This window comes from Zalophus californianus, chromosome 9, assembly GCF_009762305.2.
Source record: "Zalophus californianus isolate mZalCal1 chromosome 9, mZalCal1.pri.v2, whole genome shotgun sequence".
Lineage (NCBI taxonomy): Eukaryota > Metazoa > Chordata > Mammalia > Carnivora > Otariidae > Zalophus > Zalophus californianus.
In genome coordinates this window covers 78556153-78574220 of record NC_045603.1, presented here as the reverse complement: position 1 = coordinate 78574220, position 18068 = coordinate 78556153, and the positions used below count along the sequence as shown (strand labels likewise).

Genomic DNA, 18068 nt, shown 5'->3' with positions numbered 1-18068 from the left:
GTCATGATTCTGAACTCTAGGTCCAACATCGTACTAATTCCGTATTGAGTAGGTCCCTGGCTGACGGTACTACCTGTTGTTCTTTTTGCTGAGGTGCCTTTTTTCGTCTTGTCATTTTGTCCAGAGGAGAATAGATGAATGAGAGAACAAAATGCTAACAGGTTAACAACAATGTCCCCAGCACATATACTCCATAGAAATCAGAAAAGACCTGAAACCAGGGGGAAAGAAAGGGAGAGAAAGAAAAAAGAAAGAGAAAAAAACCAAAAACAAAAAGAATAAGATAAAAACCTAAAGAGAACAATAGAAAAAAAAAACAGAATATGATCAAATATAATCAGGCTAGTGCATAGATCAGTGCCACACACTAGATTTTGGGCGTATTTTGGTCTGTTAGAAAAAAGTGCCTCCTAAAATTTTAAAGGAAGACTTATATATGTACAAAAGAAGGGTTGATACAATGAAAGGATGGAAGATGACTTTAAAGATGGAATTTATAAAAGATTTTATAAAAGGAATTGATAAGTTTTTTGAAAAAAGAAAGAAGGTTTAAAAAAAAAAAAGGGAGAGAATGTGATCAGGCAGGAGACTAGAACAAAGCCATACACTAGTGATTTGGAGTATATTTTGATCTGTTAGAAGAAACTGTATCAAAATTTTAAAGAGAGAACAACTTATGTATATATGCCAAAAATAAGGGTAACTACTATGAAGGGATAAAAATATGAGTCTCAAAATGAAAAATAAAAAAATTTTTTTAAAAAAAGAGATTGATAAGATTTTGGTTGAAAAAGGGAAAAAGAAAAATAAAAAAAAAAACAGTTAAAAAAATTAACTTTGAAAAACTAATGAATCATGGTAAAAAAAGCCATGAATTCTATGTGCAGTATTCCCCTAGCGCTGGAGTTCTTCCATTCTCCTTGATCCGTAAACTTGGTCTTGGCTTGCTGGCTCTTCGTACTGATCTTCTGGGGGAGGGGCCTGTTGCAGTGGTTCCTAAATGTCTTTGTTGGAGGCGGAATTGCCCCGCCCTTGTCGTCAGGGCTAAGCAAGCTGCTCAGGTTTGCTCTCAGGAGCTTTTGTTCCCTGCAAGCTCTCGGTACAGCTTTGGAGTACCAGGGTTAAATTGGTGGCCTCCCAATCTCCACCGGGAGGAGCTGAGAACTCGGGGTCCCGCTCCTCAGTGCCTCCCCAGAGAAAAGCAGTCACTCCCGTCTCCCTGGTCTCCAGCCACACTCCTTGCTCACCCAGCCTGTGACCGAGAGTTTCTATCTCTGGCACCTGACCCCGTGTGGAGTCTCCAAACCCAGCAGATCCCTTAGGTGTGCTCCTGCGTCGCTCCTCCCCGGGGAGGAAGGGTAGTCTCCCCAGCTCTGCCACTTGTTGGGTCCCTGCTGGAGGAGCAGTGGCCCGACTGGGCCGCAGATCACAGTTTATGGCAACCCTGAGCTGAGAGCCTGTGCCTTGGCTCTGTCTCTGCAGCCGGCTTCCCCGCTCCGATACCTGGGAGCTCTGCTGCACTCAGGCACCCCTGGTTTTTCTGTGACCCCAAGAGTCCTGAGACCACACTATTCCACGAGGGTTCTACCCCCTGCTTAGCCACTGGAGCGACATCCCTCAGCGGAGCCCACTTCTTAAAAGTTCCGATTTTGTGCTCCGCAGCTCTATCGCTTGGCAGAAGTGGCCAATGGAGGCCCCCTCCCCCGCCGTCTATCCTCCCGAATATCGCCTCGGATTCACTTCTGCGCACGTCCTACCTTCCAGAAAGTGGTCGCTTCTCTGTTCAGAGAGTTGTTGCTACTCTCTTCTAAAATCTCCTGTTGAGTTCGTAGGTGTTCAAAATGGTTTGATCCCTATTTAGGTGAATTCCTGAGACCAGACGAAATCCAGGTTTCCTACTGCTCTGCCATCTTGCAACTAGGAAAGATACCTTAAAAGAAGATATTAAATGATATCTTAGGATATCATTATCTAGGAATAAAATTGCAGGGGATATATAAGACTTCTTTAGGGAAAATTGTAATATTCTATTAATAGGCATTAAAAAACGACTCATTCTATATTTGAGTCATAAGTTATACCACGTTTATGGGCAAAATGGCTCAATATCATAAAGACTTTATGTCTACTGAAATAAATCTACAGCCAGAAACCAGTCCACACATTTAAGGAGCTTTGGTATATGATAAAGATGGTGTATCAGATTAGTGAGAAAAGAAGTTACTATTTAATAAATGAAATTGTCAAAAGAAAAATTGGATCTCTGCACCTACCATATACAAAAGTTAAATTGTAGATTGGTTAAGTACTTAAGTGTCAAAAATAAAATATTAACTTTGTAGAAAATACAGGTGTTTGTCTTTTAGACCTAGGGATAGGAAACGATTTTAAAAATATGACTAAAATTTGCTACGTTATAATACATTAATACAGGTAGTATACTAAGATATTTTGTTCATCAAAAGTTTCCTTAAAGGATATGAGAAATGTTATAAAATAGAGGATATTTGCAATGTACAAATCTGACAATGATTGATATCAAGAATATTTCTAAAATTATATAAATCAAAAAGCACAGACAAAAAAAGCTATAAATAGGTATTTCACATGTTATATATGATTAGTAATCATTTGAAGAGATTTCAACTTCATTAATAATTGGGGATATCAAATTAGGTACACAGTGAGGTGCCATTTAAAACCAAGTGTTGGAAAGGATGAGGATTCACAGTACTTTTATACATTGCTTCACCAACTACAATTTCTGCGACCATTTGGAAAATAGTTTTTCATTATCCCATGAAGCTAAATGTAGACAAACTTTATAACCCAGTGATTTTACTTGTAGGCATGTACCCAAGAGAAATACTGTATATATACAAAAGTAGATGTGTTGGAGAATGTTCATAGCATCTCTGCTCTCAATAGCAAAATAGACACTGAAATGTCTACTGACAGGAAAGTGACTGAATAAACTCTGGTATATTATGTAGTAAAAAAATGGTAGGTGAAATAATATTAATGACATAATATGTGAAAAAGTTAGGTCTCCCTATTTATATGTCATGGGACACCCTTTAAAATAGCTAAAATAAAAATAGTATGTTTTTGTTAGTAGATATAGATAAAATGAAACTCTATTTTTGAAAGCAAGGGAATGTTGAAAAATGAATTGAGGGTTGTGTCCTGGGGAAGGGTTGCGTGTAATTTATTATCAGGATCTTTAGTTTTGTTCTTGGTGGTGGGTTTCCATAAGCTGATTATATTAGAAAGAAGCTAATAATAAGTAATAATAATAATAATTATAAACCAGATGCCTTGAGGCAGAGTAATATAACAGGGAGGCCATGTAGCTAGAACAGAGTAAGTCAGGAAGAGTTATTGATGAGGTCAGGGAGGCACTGGGGGCCTCTAACTAGGTCTAAACAAATTTTTAACAAGGGTTTAGAGCTATTTGTGAATAATATATTTGAACACTGGGACACTAAGTTTATAATTTCACTCTTGTCTACCCAAAATAGTTTTGTGGTTTATTGTATCAGAATAACACATTCCAGGTAGGTGTGATTATTAAGATATATCTATCCAGATAAATGAGATTTCACTGTGAACAGAAAAAAAATATAAATGAGAATATATAAAACCATGAAAGAAATGAAAGACTTTCTTATTGGAGAGAATATTAAATGTGTAATCTTCTGCACTTGATAATGTCAACGCTGTTTTTACCATGTTGTATATAGTATGCCCTTTTATGCCTTAATATTGTGATGTAATTGTAGGCTTTTTATAGGACTTATTTTTACTTTTAATGATCAATGCCAATGCAATTCACAACTTTGTCTTTATGCTTACTTTGCTTATATATGAGGCTCCAAAGTTCATGTCTCATAGAGGCATGGATTTTTCATTCTCGTTTTGAAGGCTTTGAAGGTGAGACTGACGTGATGATAGTCTTAGAGCTTAAAACATAATTGTTTTAGAACAAGTTGTCCAATGTGATAAATGGATTGGGGAGCAGGATGACAAGTAAGTTCTGGTAATTTTCAAGAAATAGTGATTGTATCTGAATCAGAAGGATGATCACCAGAGGAGAAAGGAAAGGAAAAGTGGAGAAAATAAAATAGGATTGAATGACATACTTGGCTACAGTATAAAGCAAAGAATATAAGGTGACACTAGTTTCTGCATTTTAGAGGGATTAAAGAATAATATTATTGACTGAAAATGACAGATTCAGAATAGAAAGTATTTAGAAAGTTCTTTATGAAGAAGAAAGGAATTTAATTTTAGTCATAGAATAATACTTTTAGAGGATCTTACAGTGCAATATCTTAGAAGTCATCTAATCATTCTGTTCATTTTACATATGAGGACACTGAAGTCAAGAGAGGTGTGGTGATTTGACCAGAGTCACATGGTTCAAATACACACTCTTATATGATTGCAGGGTATGGATGTGTTAAAATTGAGGATGGTAGCAGAAACTACGTTACAGAGGTTCATCAGTTCATTCTAAGAATTTTGATTTCATCTGTAAAGTGATGGGTTGCTGAAAGATTTTAACTAAGTGAGTATTTAAAAGGATCATTTGGGTAGCAGAACGGAGAATGGAGCAGAAAAGGAGCAAACTGGAAACAGAACTATTTTGAAGGCTGATGGTATAAACCAGATGAAATACCATGGTGGCTTTAACTAGAGTGAAGGTATTGAGGAGGGGGGTGGGTGGATTCTAAAGGTATTTAGGAGCTAGGATTTGGTAACTGACTGGATGTATGAAGTGAGAGAGAGAAGGAGGCAACGATAACTCCAGGATTTTGTCTTGGCCAGCTGTTTTGTAGATGGTAGTACCAATCACTGAGTGAAGGTATTCTGGAGGAAAAGTAAATTGACTTTGATGGGAGAGATCTTGAGTTCCGTTTTGCTTGTATTGAAATTGAGGTGCCTGTTATATTGGAAAAAAGGCTATTTAACTGTCTGTTGTTTATGTGGCTCTGGAGTTCAGGAGGTGGATCTTAACTAGAGATTTCTTAGCTTATATTTGTAAGTGAGTCCAACGGAGTGAATGAGATAGTCCAGGGAGCGTATTTGAATTGAGATAAAAAGAAGGGGTAGGTTGGAGTGCTTAATTAGGAACACCATCATTTAAAGAGTAGAAATACCTGCAAGGGAGATTGAGGAGAAGCAGCCAGAGAAATAGGAAAAAAGAGGGAAAAGAAGTATGGTTGTCTTGTAATGGGATGAGAGTGTTTTGAGAAGGAAAGACTGGTCAAATGCTGTTAGTGTTCAAATAAGACAAGGAATTGAAAGTGTCTTTTTGCATTTAGTGAAAAGGAGGTAATTGGTTACAGGCATGGGCTGTAAGAATAGAGCATTTATGAAGTTGAGCTGTGAAAAGGAGGGGGCTGTGGTTGGAGAAGAATGTGTAGTTGAGGATGGTTTTGCTTTTGTTTTTGTTTTGTTTCATTTTTAACGATATAGGACCTGGAGCATGTTTCAGTGTTTTGGGAGGAGCCAAATAAGAGGAAGAAGTTAAATATTTAAGAGAAAGTACAATTGAGAGAGCCACATCTGAGAACAGAGATGAAGAAATTAGCTTTAAGAAAGTAGAGGGATTCCTCTTTCTGTGTGAGCAGAATAAACTGGAATAGTTTGGTACAGATGCTGGTAACTATAGTTTTGGTGGAAAGACGTTAAGGGACTTTTCTTAAAATGCCTTCTGTTTCAGCAGGAGGCTTGGTTATGTGCTTTGGTTACAGGAAGGAATGGGGAGGTTGGTAATTTGAGGAGCATTGAGAATCTTTGAAATAGTTGCTGGAGAATTAGAGAAAGCAGCTTAATGAGAGAAAAAAATGGGTGTGATAGGCAGCACTATGAATCCTGTTGAAGATGGGAAACATGAATTTTATAGTGAATTCTCTTAAGTTCTCAGCGGAAGTCAGGTAATTGGATATTGGTGGTGGTTCTTGGGAGCCATTGTCAGTTGCCTTGTACCACTCCAAATTTGAATCAATTGAGAAATAGAACCAAGTAATAGGAATCAGAAAAGTGCTTTTATTTTTAAAAGTTTAGTGTAAATGTGGTTTGGACTGAGGTGGAAATGAGGTCTCCCACAAGTTCTCTTCTGAATTGAATTTATACATCCAGTCACAGGCTAAAAAACATGTCTTCATGCTAAGAAAATGAAGTTCTTCTCTGATGAGCTTCTTTGATGCAAGTTGCACTAGAGGAATAATATGTTTATGGGCACACGGTTCCCAGTGAGGAACTCAAAGAGCTTGTACTGTGTATGCATGCTGACTTCATACATTAATCTCACCCAACAGAGAATCTATGGATGTCCTGCTATCACTACTATTTTTCTCTTGGGAAGTAAAGAAGAGAGAGAAAGAGACTGTAGTATTTCTTAAGTCTTGTTTCTATCCAGAGAAGGTCTGTGTCCTCTCTTAAAATGTGAGATGAGGTGGTATACCTACCCCCTAACATTGAGGGTCAAGATTTTGCCAGATAGGAGGAGTATAACTGATACAGTGAGAATTTTGAGTTGACAGTAGGATGGCCATATAAAAGTATTTATTATTTGCTTGGAACTATATAACTGAACACAGTGAGGTGGTTAATTTTGGAAAATTTGGGCAGAGCATTAAGATCATGACTAAATGCAGTCTTTGAAGAACAGGATAATGAGACAGGATCGGAGATCCATCCATCAGCTGAGGGAAGGATTGCTATGAAGGAGTTGGAGGAGGTGGAAGTAACCAAAGAGTTGGGAAATAGTAAGAGTTTGGAGAATGTAAGTGCTGTGCAATTTTTGTTTCTTGTTATCAGCTGGGATATGTAAATTTTTTGAATGAAGGCTGGCAAAGACAAAAACTTAATGGATAGTACAGATGAAAATTATATAAAGAAAACTATTTAGTTACTAGAATTAATACTTGTTGGGATGTCTTCGCATCTGGTCATTTATGAATAGAATATTTTTCAGATAGTGAATATATATCTCAGTTATTTTTTTTTAACTTGTGACATTTCGCCATTGGCAATAGTATTTGTAGTATAGCAATAATTTTGTAATTCAGCTTCATATAGGAAGTTTCAAAATTATTATTAACCCTAATAATAGTTGGATACTTAAGGGAGAGGTGGGTAACAATATAATTTCTTTTAAGATGTAGGCCTTCAAGCTCATGCCTTAATATGGGTAGATCTGTTTTAGTGCTAGCAACTTGATCCTCGACTACTCAAGTTCCAACATGTTTTTCTTAGAGAAATAAAAGGGAAAGGGAAGTCATGCGGGAACTATTAGCAACTCATTTACTTTCATTTAGTGATGTATTCCAAAAGCACAAAATATTCTTTGAGACCCTACTATGTGCTGCTCAGTTGAAGGTGCCAGAGAGTTAAAAGTAGGTAAAAGAAATGATCCCTGCACTATCTCAGAAGAGCTTATATGAAATTAGGTAAAAAAAAAAAATTTCCTTGAATAGCTAAGCCTGAAATTCTGATCTTATATGATTAGACTCTTCAGATTAGTTGAGTCTTAGTGGCTCTTCGTTTTTAACTTTGACTAAGGGGTGTGTGTGTTTGTGTTTGTGCGTGTGCGTGTGTGCGTGTGTGTGTGTGTGTGTGTGTGTGTGTCTTTGTATATTTCCTTTGTTCTGTTTCCTTTTACCAATTTATGTTTGCCCAGGACAGTCAGAAAAAAAAAAAAAAATCACTTGTCTGTTGCTTCTAGGAAACATGGCATGAAACAGGATCAAATGGAAAAATATTGGGATTATGAGAATGTTGTTTAGCTAGTAGTTTTTCAGATGGAATAGAGATTGAGTTCAGTGCTAAATGGACAATGTTAACAGTAGGACACTGGGCTGATTGAATAATCTGGATAATCTCTGGAAATTGTACTTTTTGAAGTCAGTTACCTCAGTGGTGTGTTTTTTTTTCTTAGATTTTTTTTTCCATTTTGTTTCATTTTTAGCAACTTTGGTGTTTGAGATGCACTTTTACATTTTGTATAAACTTATAATAAATATTAATGTTATAAGGGAGACTAACATGAAAACATTCAATTTTTTCACTGGCTAAATACTAATTTAAAACATTTAAGCCTTTGTTTATAGTTAGTTTTGTTAAGAAAAAGCAAAACTTACTTTCCTTGAGTTTTTTTTTCCCAAATATTTTGATAGAAAGAATAGATGGTTGGCTCATTGTGCCATGATTTTTTTTAATACTGTCATTAAAAAAATTAATTATATATGCATACAGTTCAAAGTTGTAAAATATTTGTTACGAAACACAGCCATCTCCTATCCCTGCCTTTCTTTTCTCGCCTCTCCATTTCTTGCTTTCTAGAAGCAAGATGTTTAGAACATATAGCTGATTTTTTTAGTGTTTACCAGTGCATCCCTAAACATGTTTGTTATTGCTGCTGCTTGATTTTTCAGTTTCATACCCATCAGCTTTCCAATATGGAAGATGAAGCTTTAGCTGTCTTTCACCACCCCCTCTAACACCCATACCACATAATTCATCTTCTTTCTCTTAACTTTCCAGTATGCTTTTATTATAATTTTGGTGCCAGTAGTTATTCACCATTATTGCTATGTAAATAGTAGTCACAGCTAAAAAATATAGTACTGTAAAAATGTTTACTTTTCCTGTCTAACATACCATTTTCTCTCTGTTTTCATTTGGTTAATGTTTTAATCACTAATTCAACTCTGAATTTCCCCCCAGTTGTTTAACATTACTCATGTATGGTAAAACACATGAGACAGACTATTAATTTGTTGATTTGCTTGAATACTTTACCCAGGAGCTTTCTGATCTGTGCAAATTTAGGTAGGTTTCTCCCTATTCTTGCTATATAGATAGCTTGGGAACTCACTTTACCATTATTCTGGGGGAATTCCCTTTGCTTTTCACTTTAGTTAGATCACCTATTTTCTAATCCCATTTCTTCCTTGTGTCTTACTCCCTTGGTTTACTCCATAGCTTTTTTTTTTTTCCCCTAAGATTTATTTATTTTAGAGAGAGAGTGCGTGCAGGCACGTTGTGGGGAGTGGCAGAGGGAGAGGGAGAGAGAAACATAAGCAGACTCTGTGTTGAGTGCAGAGCCCCACGGGGCACTTGATCTCATGATCCTGAGATCATGACCTGAGTCGAAACCAAGAGTTGGATGCTTAACTGACTGTGCTACCCAGGCGCCCCTCCATAGCTTTTTAAGAGAGAATGGGAAATAATTTTTTTTGAGACTTTGCAGTGTGAGTATGACTTTAGTCTTCCCACAAATTAGTTATTTGTTGGTTTGGCTCATTTTAGAATTCTATGTGTTAATCATTTTCCCTCACAATTTTAAAAGCATTGTTCCATTGTTTTTCACCTTCCAGTGATGCTGTTGTGAAGTCTAATGTCATTTTATTCTTTATCCTTTATATGAAACCTATTTTATTCCTCTGAGGGCTTGTAGGATCTTCTTTTTGTCTCTAGTGTGATTTAGTGTGGGTTTGTTCTTCTGTTTTCTTGGATTAAATCTGCAAATCATATCCTTTAGGTTTAGAAAATTTTCTTGACTTATTTTGTTGATGATTTCTTCCCTTTTTTCTGTTTTGTTTTTCTAGAATTCCCAATATTAGATATTGCATATTCTGGACTGGATTTTTTAATTTTCTTATGTTTTTACTCTGACTTTCCATTTCCTTTTCTTTTATACTCTTCTTTTTAAAAGAAATTTCCTCGGCTTTATTATCCACCCTGCAATTTTTCATCTCTGTAATCATTTTTATTTTCAAGTCCTTAGTTTTGGTGCACACCCCTCTCTCATTTCTCCCCCCCCCCAAATTAGGGCTTCCTGTTCTTATTTCATGGATGTACTATCTTCTATTGTTAACTCTCTGAAAGTACTAGTTATAGTTTTATTTTTTTGACAATTTTCTTGTGCAGACTCTATTTCTTCCATCTTTTTTCTTTCTTTTTTTTTTTTGCTTGGTCTCTTGTTTTTTATATTAGATACTTCATATGTAAGAGTGAATGAAGCACTACTAATAAAGTACAAACATTTGTATAATACTTAGAATGTGCCAGACACTGTTGTAGGTGCTTCATCTATTTTCACTTATTTAATTAAATTTAATTTAATTAAAGTCCTTCAAAAGGACTTTAAGAGCTAGTTACCATTATTATTATTAGTAGTAGTATTAGTATCACTATGTGACAGATAAGGAAACTGAGGTACACAGTGTTGAAGTAATCTGCCCAATGTGACAGAGTTAAATGGCAGAACTAGAATTTGAATCAAGGCAACCTGACTCGATAGTCTTTTAGCCTTTATGCTATTCATCCTCTTATTGAAATCAGGAGCAAATTGGAAATTCTGTGCAGGTGGGTAGGGTTTGTCAAAGTAATGTTACCTGAGTGAACTGTTTTTTGTTTGTTTGTTTATTTTTGATGGAGTCTCTCATGCGGTCCTTTTTCATGGGTTTAGATTCACCAAAGAAGAATTTTTTTTAATATTTATTTATTTATTTTAGAGAGAGAGAGAGCAAGCTTGGGTAGGGGCAGAGGGAAGGAGAGAACCCTGAAGCAGACTCCCCCCTGAGTGCAGAGCCTGACACGGGGCTCAGTCCCAAGGCCCTGAGATCATGACCTGAGCTGAACTCAAGAGCAAGTCGCTTAACTGACTGAGCCACCCAGGTGCCCCAGAGAAGAATTTTCTAAGACGATGACTAGAGACTGAAACCTAGCTGCTAGCAGTTTGGTTGCCAAGTAATCAAAGAGGATGGGGAGAACGGGTCTCAATGTTTAATATAACTTTTAGTCCAGCAGTCTCAGTGTCCTCTAATCTGGACCATTGGCTTTATCCTGTCTAGGGAATAAACCTTCAGTCTTCTGTGATGAAGAACTGTAAGTTGTCCTGTTTTGCAGATTCTGGAAGGGGATCTTGCTGTACATTTGCCACTCTTATTTTGAGTCTCACCTTTACCCAGCTTTAATTGCCATACATTCCTAAGCCTTTTGTAGATTCTTTGATGTAAATGTGATTGATTCTTATTTTCCCCAGTGGTAGTTTTAGATTCATCTTCCTTATATTTGCTTTCAATTTTTTTTGTAGTTTTCTCATTTCACATTTTCTTTGAACCTGTGTTTATGCAGAAACAATCAAAACAAATCTTTGCTACCTTTTAGGAAAAGACTTTGTGGAAAAGACTAATAAAATTCATGTTTTTTTTAAAGATCTTATTTATTTGTTAGAGAGAGCATGGGTGAGAGAGAGTGAGCGAGAGTACAAGCAGGGGGAGCTGCAGGCAGAGGGAGAAGCAGGCTCCCCACTGAGCAAGGAGCCTGATACGGGACTCGATCCCAGGACCCTGGGATCATGACCCGAGCCGAAGGCAGCCGCTTAACTGAGTGAGCCACCCAGGCCTCCCTAAAATTCATGTTTTTAATGTGCCATTTAAAATTCTCTGTTAGGTCTGTTGAAATAGATCTCAGATATCTCTCACCTGAAGCACTTCATGATGTGCCAACTAGATACATCACCATCTGGAAATCTTTTCCTTACACCGTGGACATTTTTTCTTCTTTCTTAAGGCTGCTTTATAGCTCATATTCTTAACATTCATATGGTTTTCTTATACTCTTCCCCTCCTGCCTCCCCAGACCATAACTCCTTGAGGATCTTGAGTGTTCTCTTCTACAAAGTTGCTTCATAAACATTTGTTACATTAAGTGTTGTATATATGTTTTTCTTATAAAATAGCAGCAATGTATTAAATATCGAGAATAACAAAGGAGGGAATTGATAAAATAGTGCAACAGAAGAGATCAAATTCAGATATAAAGAAGTCTGAGAATCGTTTAAACTAGATACTGTGAAATCTTTCAATGTAGATACCTAATCATAGCAATCATACATCTTTCCTCCTGCCATGACACAAAAGAATGAACTACATGATCTTCCAACATTTTAGCCAGGCTCATGACTCGTTAAGTTACATGACAGATATATTTGGTGTTGCTGTATTATATTTAATGTTAAGTGCTAGAAATAGTCTAAAAAGTTATAAATGCATTTTAGATAAAGTAATGTTTTAAATGTGCTGGAGTAGCTAAATCTGTAAAAGAGACCACACTTGTAATTTTTCCTTTTAAAAACTAATTTTTAGTTTTTGTATGTGGTAAAATTGATTTGTACATATCAGTGCTGTTAATTTTACTTTCTCCTGCTCTTTGTAATGTTCAGAAGGAAACAGAAACTATTGAAGGATTTGAAACTAAAATATTTGGGAAAATGTTAATGCTTTAAAATAATATTTCTTTGTTATATTTTAAGAAATTCAAGACACATTTATCTTTTAAAATATGTTAGTATTTCTTTGAAAATAAAGTAGAGGAAAACTGTCATCTTCATTTTAATATGTAAAGGTTGCTGGGATATGGAAAACATCAATGATCATTGCTATATTCTTTTGTAGAGTTAAATTAGTACTTAGGAAGGTGAGGGTATTTGGTTCATTACCACAGGCAAACAAGCTGAGGTGATTGTTAAACATGGCTATTTATTTTTGTTTTCAAGTTTTCTGGCATCTTACAAATAATTTATTGGGATATGATTTACAAAAACACATAGAAGCATTACTCTAGAAATTCTGTTATTTTGAAACTGTCTTATTTGGACACAGTGTTGTAGATGCTAAAAATATTCTTTAATTGTCTCTGAGATTCATGGAATACATGTAGAAAACACAAACTTAGTGTTTATAGTTTGACTTGGTTAATTCTCAGTATCCATATCACTTATTTCATAATTTCTTCATGAAAAATATAATCACATACAGATTTCTATTTGCTTGCAATACAGAATTAATGTGAATTCCATTTCAAACTAACCACCATCAAAAGTTTCTGAAAGTCTGGTTTATATTTTTTAAGTGTTGTATGTGGATGACTTGCTTAGCTTTGATTTTTGTGAGAAATACATCTTTTTTTTTCTTCAGTTTTATTGAGATATACATACTATATATGTTATGACATGGTTCAACAATTTCTCAGGTTGTACATGGGAATTTGTAAAACTTTGCTAACATTTTCTTTTTTTTAAAATTTTTTATTGTTATGTTAATCACCATATATTACATAATTTGTTTTGGTGTACTGTTCCATGATTCATTGTTTGTTCATAACACCCAGTGCTCCATGCAGAATGTGCCCTCCTCAATACCCATCACCAGGTGAACCCATCCCCCCACCCTCCTCCCCTCTAGAACCCTCAGTTTGTTTTTCAGAGTCCATCATCTCTCCTGGTTCGTCTCCCCCTCTGACTTACTCCCCTTCATTCTTCCTCTCCTGCTATCTTCTTCTTTTTCTTTGAGAAATACATCTTTTAAAAAAGTTTTCATCAAACTATTAAATTGTAGATAATGGTGACAACAGTGGTATCTCATTTTGGTTAATTTAATGTCCTTCGTTTTTATAATGTACTTCTGCCTCCGTATATTCCTTTTAGTGTCATTACCTACCTGAGTTTCTGTGAAAATAAATTTTCTTTGTCTGTTAAAACAAAACAATCCTTGAGATTGTGTTTCACTGTTTATTTTTCTTTGACTAGTTTTTGAGTTTTATTTTTGAAGGCATTAATGTTAATTTCATTGAAAAGATAAGATCTGGCTATAGATGACTACTGCTTCATCACTTAAGGCAGAGTACCTTAGAAAATGCTTTTAGAATCATTGCTTAACGTGGTTTAATTTGTTTAGCTCTTTTTTTTTTAGAAGTTAGAGAAGGTTGTTTTCCTGTAACCAAGTCCATCTTGTATTAGTCAAAGAACCTATAATTAATAATTTCAGTACATTCACTTTTGAAAGATAAAAAAGGAAACCAGTTATTATTGACCAGAGTATTACTTGTGGCTACTGATTCACAATTTATTGTGATTCTTTTTTTCATTTAAATGTATACCATCTATTACTTGTTTTGCTTTTCCAGGTTTTTTTGATTTTTTTAATGGTTTGTTAGATAAAAGCTTTTTCTTTTTCTTCTTTTTAAAAGTCCCGGTACTCATGGTTTTCTCTTTCCATTTTTGTGATACACATTAAGGACAAAATAAAGCATGTATTATCCTAACTGCTTGTCTCTCTCACATAGTTTAACTGTAAAGAGAAGAATTCAGGATATTCACTTGTGTTTTTCTCTTCCCTGGTCTCCCATGAATACATGACTTGATTTATCTTGATCAGCCTAGTAACTTGCTCCACATTTTTCCAAAAGTGCAAAGCAGTTTCAGCTAAAAATACACATATCAAAATGCTCCAGAAGTTGTGGCCACAGCTCAAAAATGCTGATCAATTTTGAAAATCTAAATCAGCCTCGGCCATGAAACCGAGGGAAGAACCTTTGTGGTGGGGGACAGATTTCCAAAAATTCACCACAGTCCTGTTCTTAGCTGGAGTTTGTGCTGATGTTGCCAGACAACTGAGGAATAGATGCAAAAAGCAGGAAGCATTATTGAATTGAGCCCTAGCGCCAATTTGGGAAAAGCAAATTAAAATGTAAAAGAATATTTTTCCACTCCTGGCGTCTCAACACAAAATGGCAAAATACATGGTTGCTGAAAAAGTCACAGAAATTGCTAATTTTGCCTGAATGGCTGATTTTGCCAAAAAAACCCCAGTCTTTTTGCATTAAAAAATGCATACCCATATAGTTAGAAAAAGTAGATTTTTTATCTCAAATGAAATAGTTTTAATTTACAAGTCAAAAACATTTAAGTCAGAAAAGTGTTTTGACATAAATGACTGTGTGTGTGGGCTTGTTTCAATGTCTTCTGATATTTTTCAGGTGCACTTGAAGAATGGATGATGATGATTTTGGTGGTTTTGAGGTATGTGCAATTACCTTATTTTGCTTATGTAATTGCTTTAACTTTGTGGGATTATAATGGAGTATACTATTTTGAAAATGTTATTATTTATCATTGGTACTTATGATCATTTCATCATTTTTAATGTAATACTGGAATAAAAAAGTGAAATCAAGGAAAATGAAAATATATCCTTTTTGAAAGATAAAACTAATTATTATTTGAATGTATGGTCATGCCCATGGAATGGTTTAAATAGAGTTAATTAAGTGCTACCAGTGGAAGCGTTAAAGATGTTTTAAAAATTGTCAGCTGACGATTTTGCTAGGCTGCATGTCTATTAGGAAATACTTGTGAGATGAAGGATGAGTATTGCAGATCTGTCACATATTTTCATGTTTACACCTGTAATGAGTTGATTTAGTGTATTAACCACATAGCCTTTTGGTGGCTTATAGAGCTAATTAGTATGTTTGTGTTGTTAGATTATTCTCTCAGGTTTAAGTTGGATGCTTTGTAAGTGGAAATTGTTAGCTGAAGAAGCACTGTCTTTTCCTTAATCCTTTTCAGTGTGTGTTCATTTTATTGAAATATTTTGTAACCCAGTTATTTTTATGGAGCCAGTATAGTCTTGCAGGAAAATCTCTGGATTAGGAGTCAGGATGCCTGAGCTCAAGTCCTGGAACTACCAAGTGAGCTCTGTGATTTTTTTTTTTTTCCTTTTTACTAAGACTTTCACCTAATTTGGAAATAGAGATTCTTTATTAAAAATAAGGAGTTTAATTAATGATGTTAATAGGAGAAACAAGGTATTAAGTATATATTCAGTATTCTGAGTATCATGAAAAAGTGGTGTGAGTTTTTTAAGAATAGGATCATTTCTTGTCCGTTGATCTTAATATCTGTCAGTGTGGACATTCCTGTTTTGTGCATTTCATCTGACACTGGTTTTTGTTTAACACATTTGTATGTTTTTTGCATTTTCTTTAATGTTTTAGGTTTTGTTGGGCGATTGAATCTTCTTTTACTGAAATTAACACTTAAAATTTTGTTAAAATTTTTTTCATTTTGAGGATAATAGATGTTTCAGATATCATCTTAGTTTATTGTTTACAAGTTGTCAGTTGTTTGAAGGTTTAAACTTAGTACAGTTTTCTTTACTTAAACCATGTTTGATTTATTACATCAGAAAAAAAATAGAGTGGATAGTTTTCCTCAGAGTAAAATTATACTTCCATGTTAACAGTCAATAGGCCTATTCCTTTCAGTATTACATATTTACAATGTTAACCAATTATTCCAATTTCATTGGTTATTAGGGTTCTTTCTTTTTATATCTGGTTGTAGAAATATGGAAGTTCTCCATCCTTGGTTAAATAAACCATGTTCATTTTTCACAGTTTATAGATAATAGTTACTATATTCTATGTCACTTAGCTTCTGTGGCAGATTGCCTCAGTTGACTTCTTTTTGGCTGACAACTCAATGCAGAATCCAAATTGAAATTCTGGTTCTTTTTCTTAGTAATAATTTTGCTGTGATCTGGACAATTAAGAGAGAGAAAACTCTTACCCACAAACTCAGCATTCAGTAATTGACTGTCCCTTACTTTTAAAACTGTTTAATAGGAAGGCTTGTTAATTTAAAATGTCAGTTTTAGGAATTTTCTAAATGTTGAATCTAGGAAGTCCACGTGGTAGATTATTGAAGAATATAGATGAATCCTATTTCTTTAGATTGATCTCTATTAGGTCTTGTGCTAATTAATGAAAAAGATATACTTAGTTTAGAGTACTTAGATGTAAAGTTCTCAAGTGAAAATGTGATCGAGGATATACAAAAGAAAATTTTATTAGCAGGAGATGTATTAGTAAGGAAGGGAGATTTATACTTAAAAATAACAGAGCATGCGTACTGGTGGTGGGGAGTAGTGGTTCGGGTGGTAACTATGAAGATTAAAAAACAGTTGAGTATTTGGGGGGAATTTGAAAATGCATGATATATCACAGAGAATATGCTTGTGGGACTGGAAGGCTTGATTGCTTAAATAGCATTTCTACTTTTTAGATCTTTGAAAATAAATTTGCCTCTTTTTTTTCCTAGGCTGCAGAGATTTTTGATGGTGGAAATGGTGAAACCCAAACTACCTCTCCTGCCATTCCTTGGGCTGCTTTTCCTACAGGTACTACTATGCAGTAACTAGAATCTTTTTTTTTTTTTCTTATTTAACACTTTACCTTTTCTTTGAAAGCCTCTTTTTACTTTTGCACTTGGCCTTCTTTGATCTGAAAAATGGAATGACCCAGATTTAATTTAGGTTTTTTTCATAACAGATTATAAATTGCATAACAGATTCTGCAGTGTGGCTTGAGGCATGATTCCAAATATGATATCATGAACATTAAATGAAATTAAAGTATAATTTACATTTCCTAATTCATCTTAGTTTTAGGAAAATGAAGTACCAAATAATATTTTCAGGTTGTCCAGTTCGTTAATTAAAAGGACTTCTTATTCTCATTTTCTAAAAATATCCTAAAGTAATTTAAGATCTTCATCAGTATTTAAATTTCGAAGTGTCCCCCCCGCCCCCGGAAGGTGATTCAAAAGTATTAAACATTAAAAATTAGCCATCCAAGAAATCAAATGCAAAAATAAATTCCATTATGAGAGATATTTTATGGAAGACCTAATGTTCAATATTAATATAATTCATTTATAGTATAATATTTTGAATTTTCTAGACTTTTTGTTTTGCCAATTCATTGTAAAGTCAGAAGTAGAAGATGAAAGTATCCTTCTTTAGCAGCTCTGCCTAATCTTAGATCATTAGAGTTATTTAGCGTCCAAGTATTTTTCCAGTGCTTGTTATGCATTAGGTGCTATGGGAATATGTCCTTTACTTCAAGGGAAGATAGGACAGGCACATACATACTTGTAATATGAAGCAGATTTGTGATTGGGGAAGAATGATGATTTCCTCATCCATTCGTTTAGCAAATGTTTATTTCATGCCTGGTATGAGTCAAGTACTATCCTTGAAGCTGGGTATATATTATTGATCTGGGCTTTGAAGGATGTTTATGATTTGAATAGGCAGAGATGGGAGAATGGGGAAAGATTTTGAAGGGAGAAAAAGCAATGAAACAAAGGTGTAAATGTGGGAAAGAGGATGACATAGTTAGGATGCTCATTCTTGTTTGAGGGATTT

The 18068-nt window shown here is 34.9% G+C and overlaps 1 protein-coding gene across 10 annotated transcripts in view; it reads left to right on the top strand.

The window, feature by feature from the left end:
* CCDC91 (coiled-coil domain containing 91) overlaps positions 1 to 18068 on the top strand; it is a 349923-nt gene that overhangs the window by 58977 nt on the left and 272878 nt on the right. For 9 of the 10 annotated variants that reach the window (XR_003519855.2, XM_027593308.2, XM_027593305.2 and 6 more), the window contains exons 2-3: positions 14836 to 14878; positions 16961 to 17039. Coding sequence is in view for 8 of the 10 variants with exons in the window: in XM_027593308.2 (XP_027449109.1) it covers positions 14849 to 14878; positions 16961 to 17039 (109 nt within the window). In the remaining 2 variants the exon portion in view is untranslated. Of the gene's footprint in view, positions 1 to 14835; positions 14879 to 16960; positions 17040 to 18068 lie in introns of those variants that run through there. The other variant, XM_027593314.2, reaches the window with a different exon arrangement.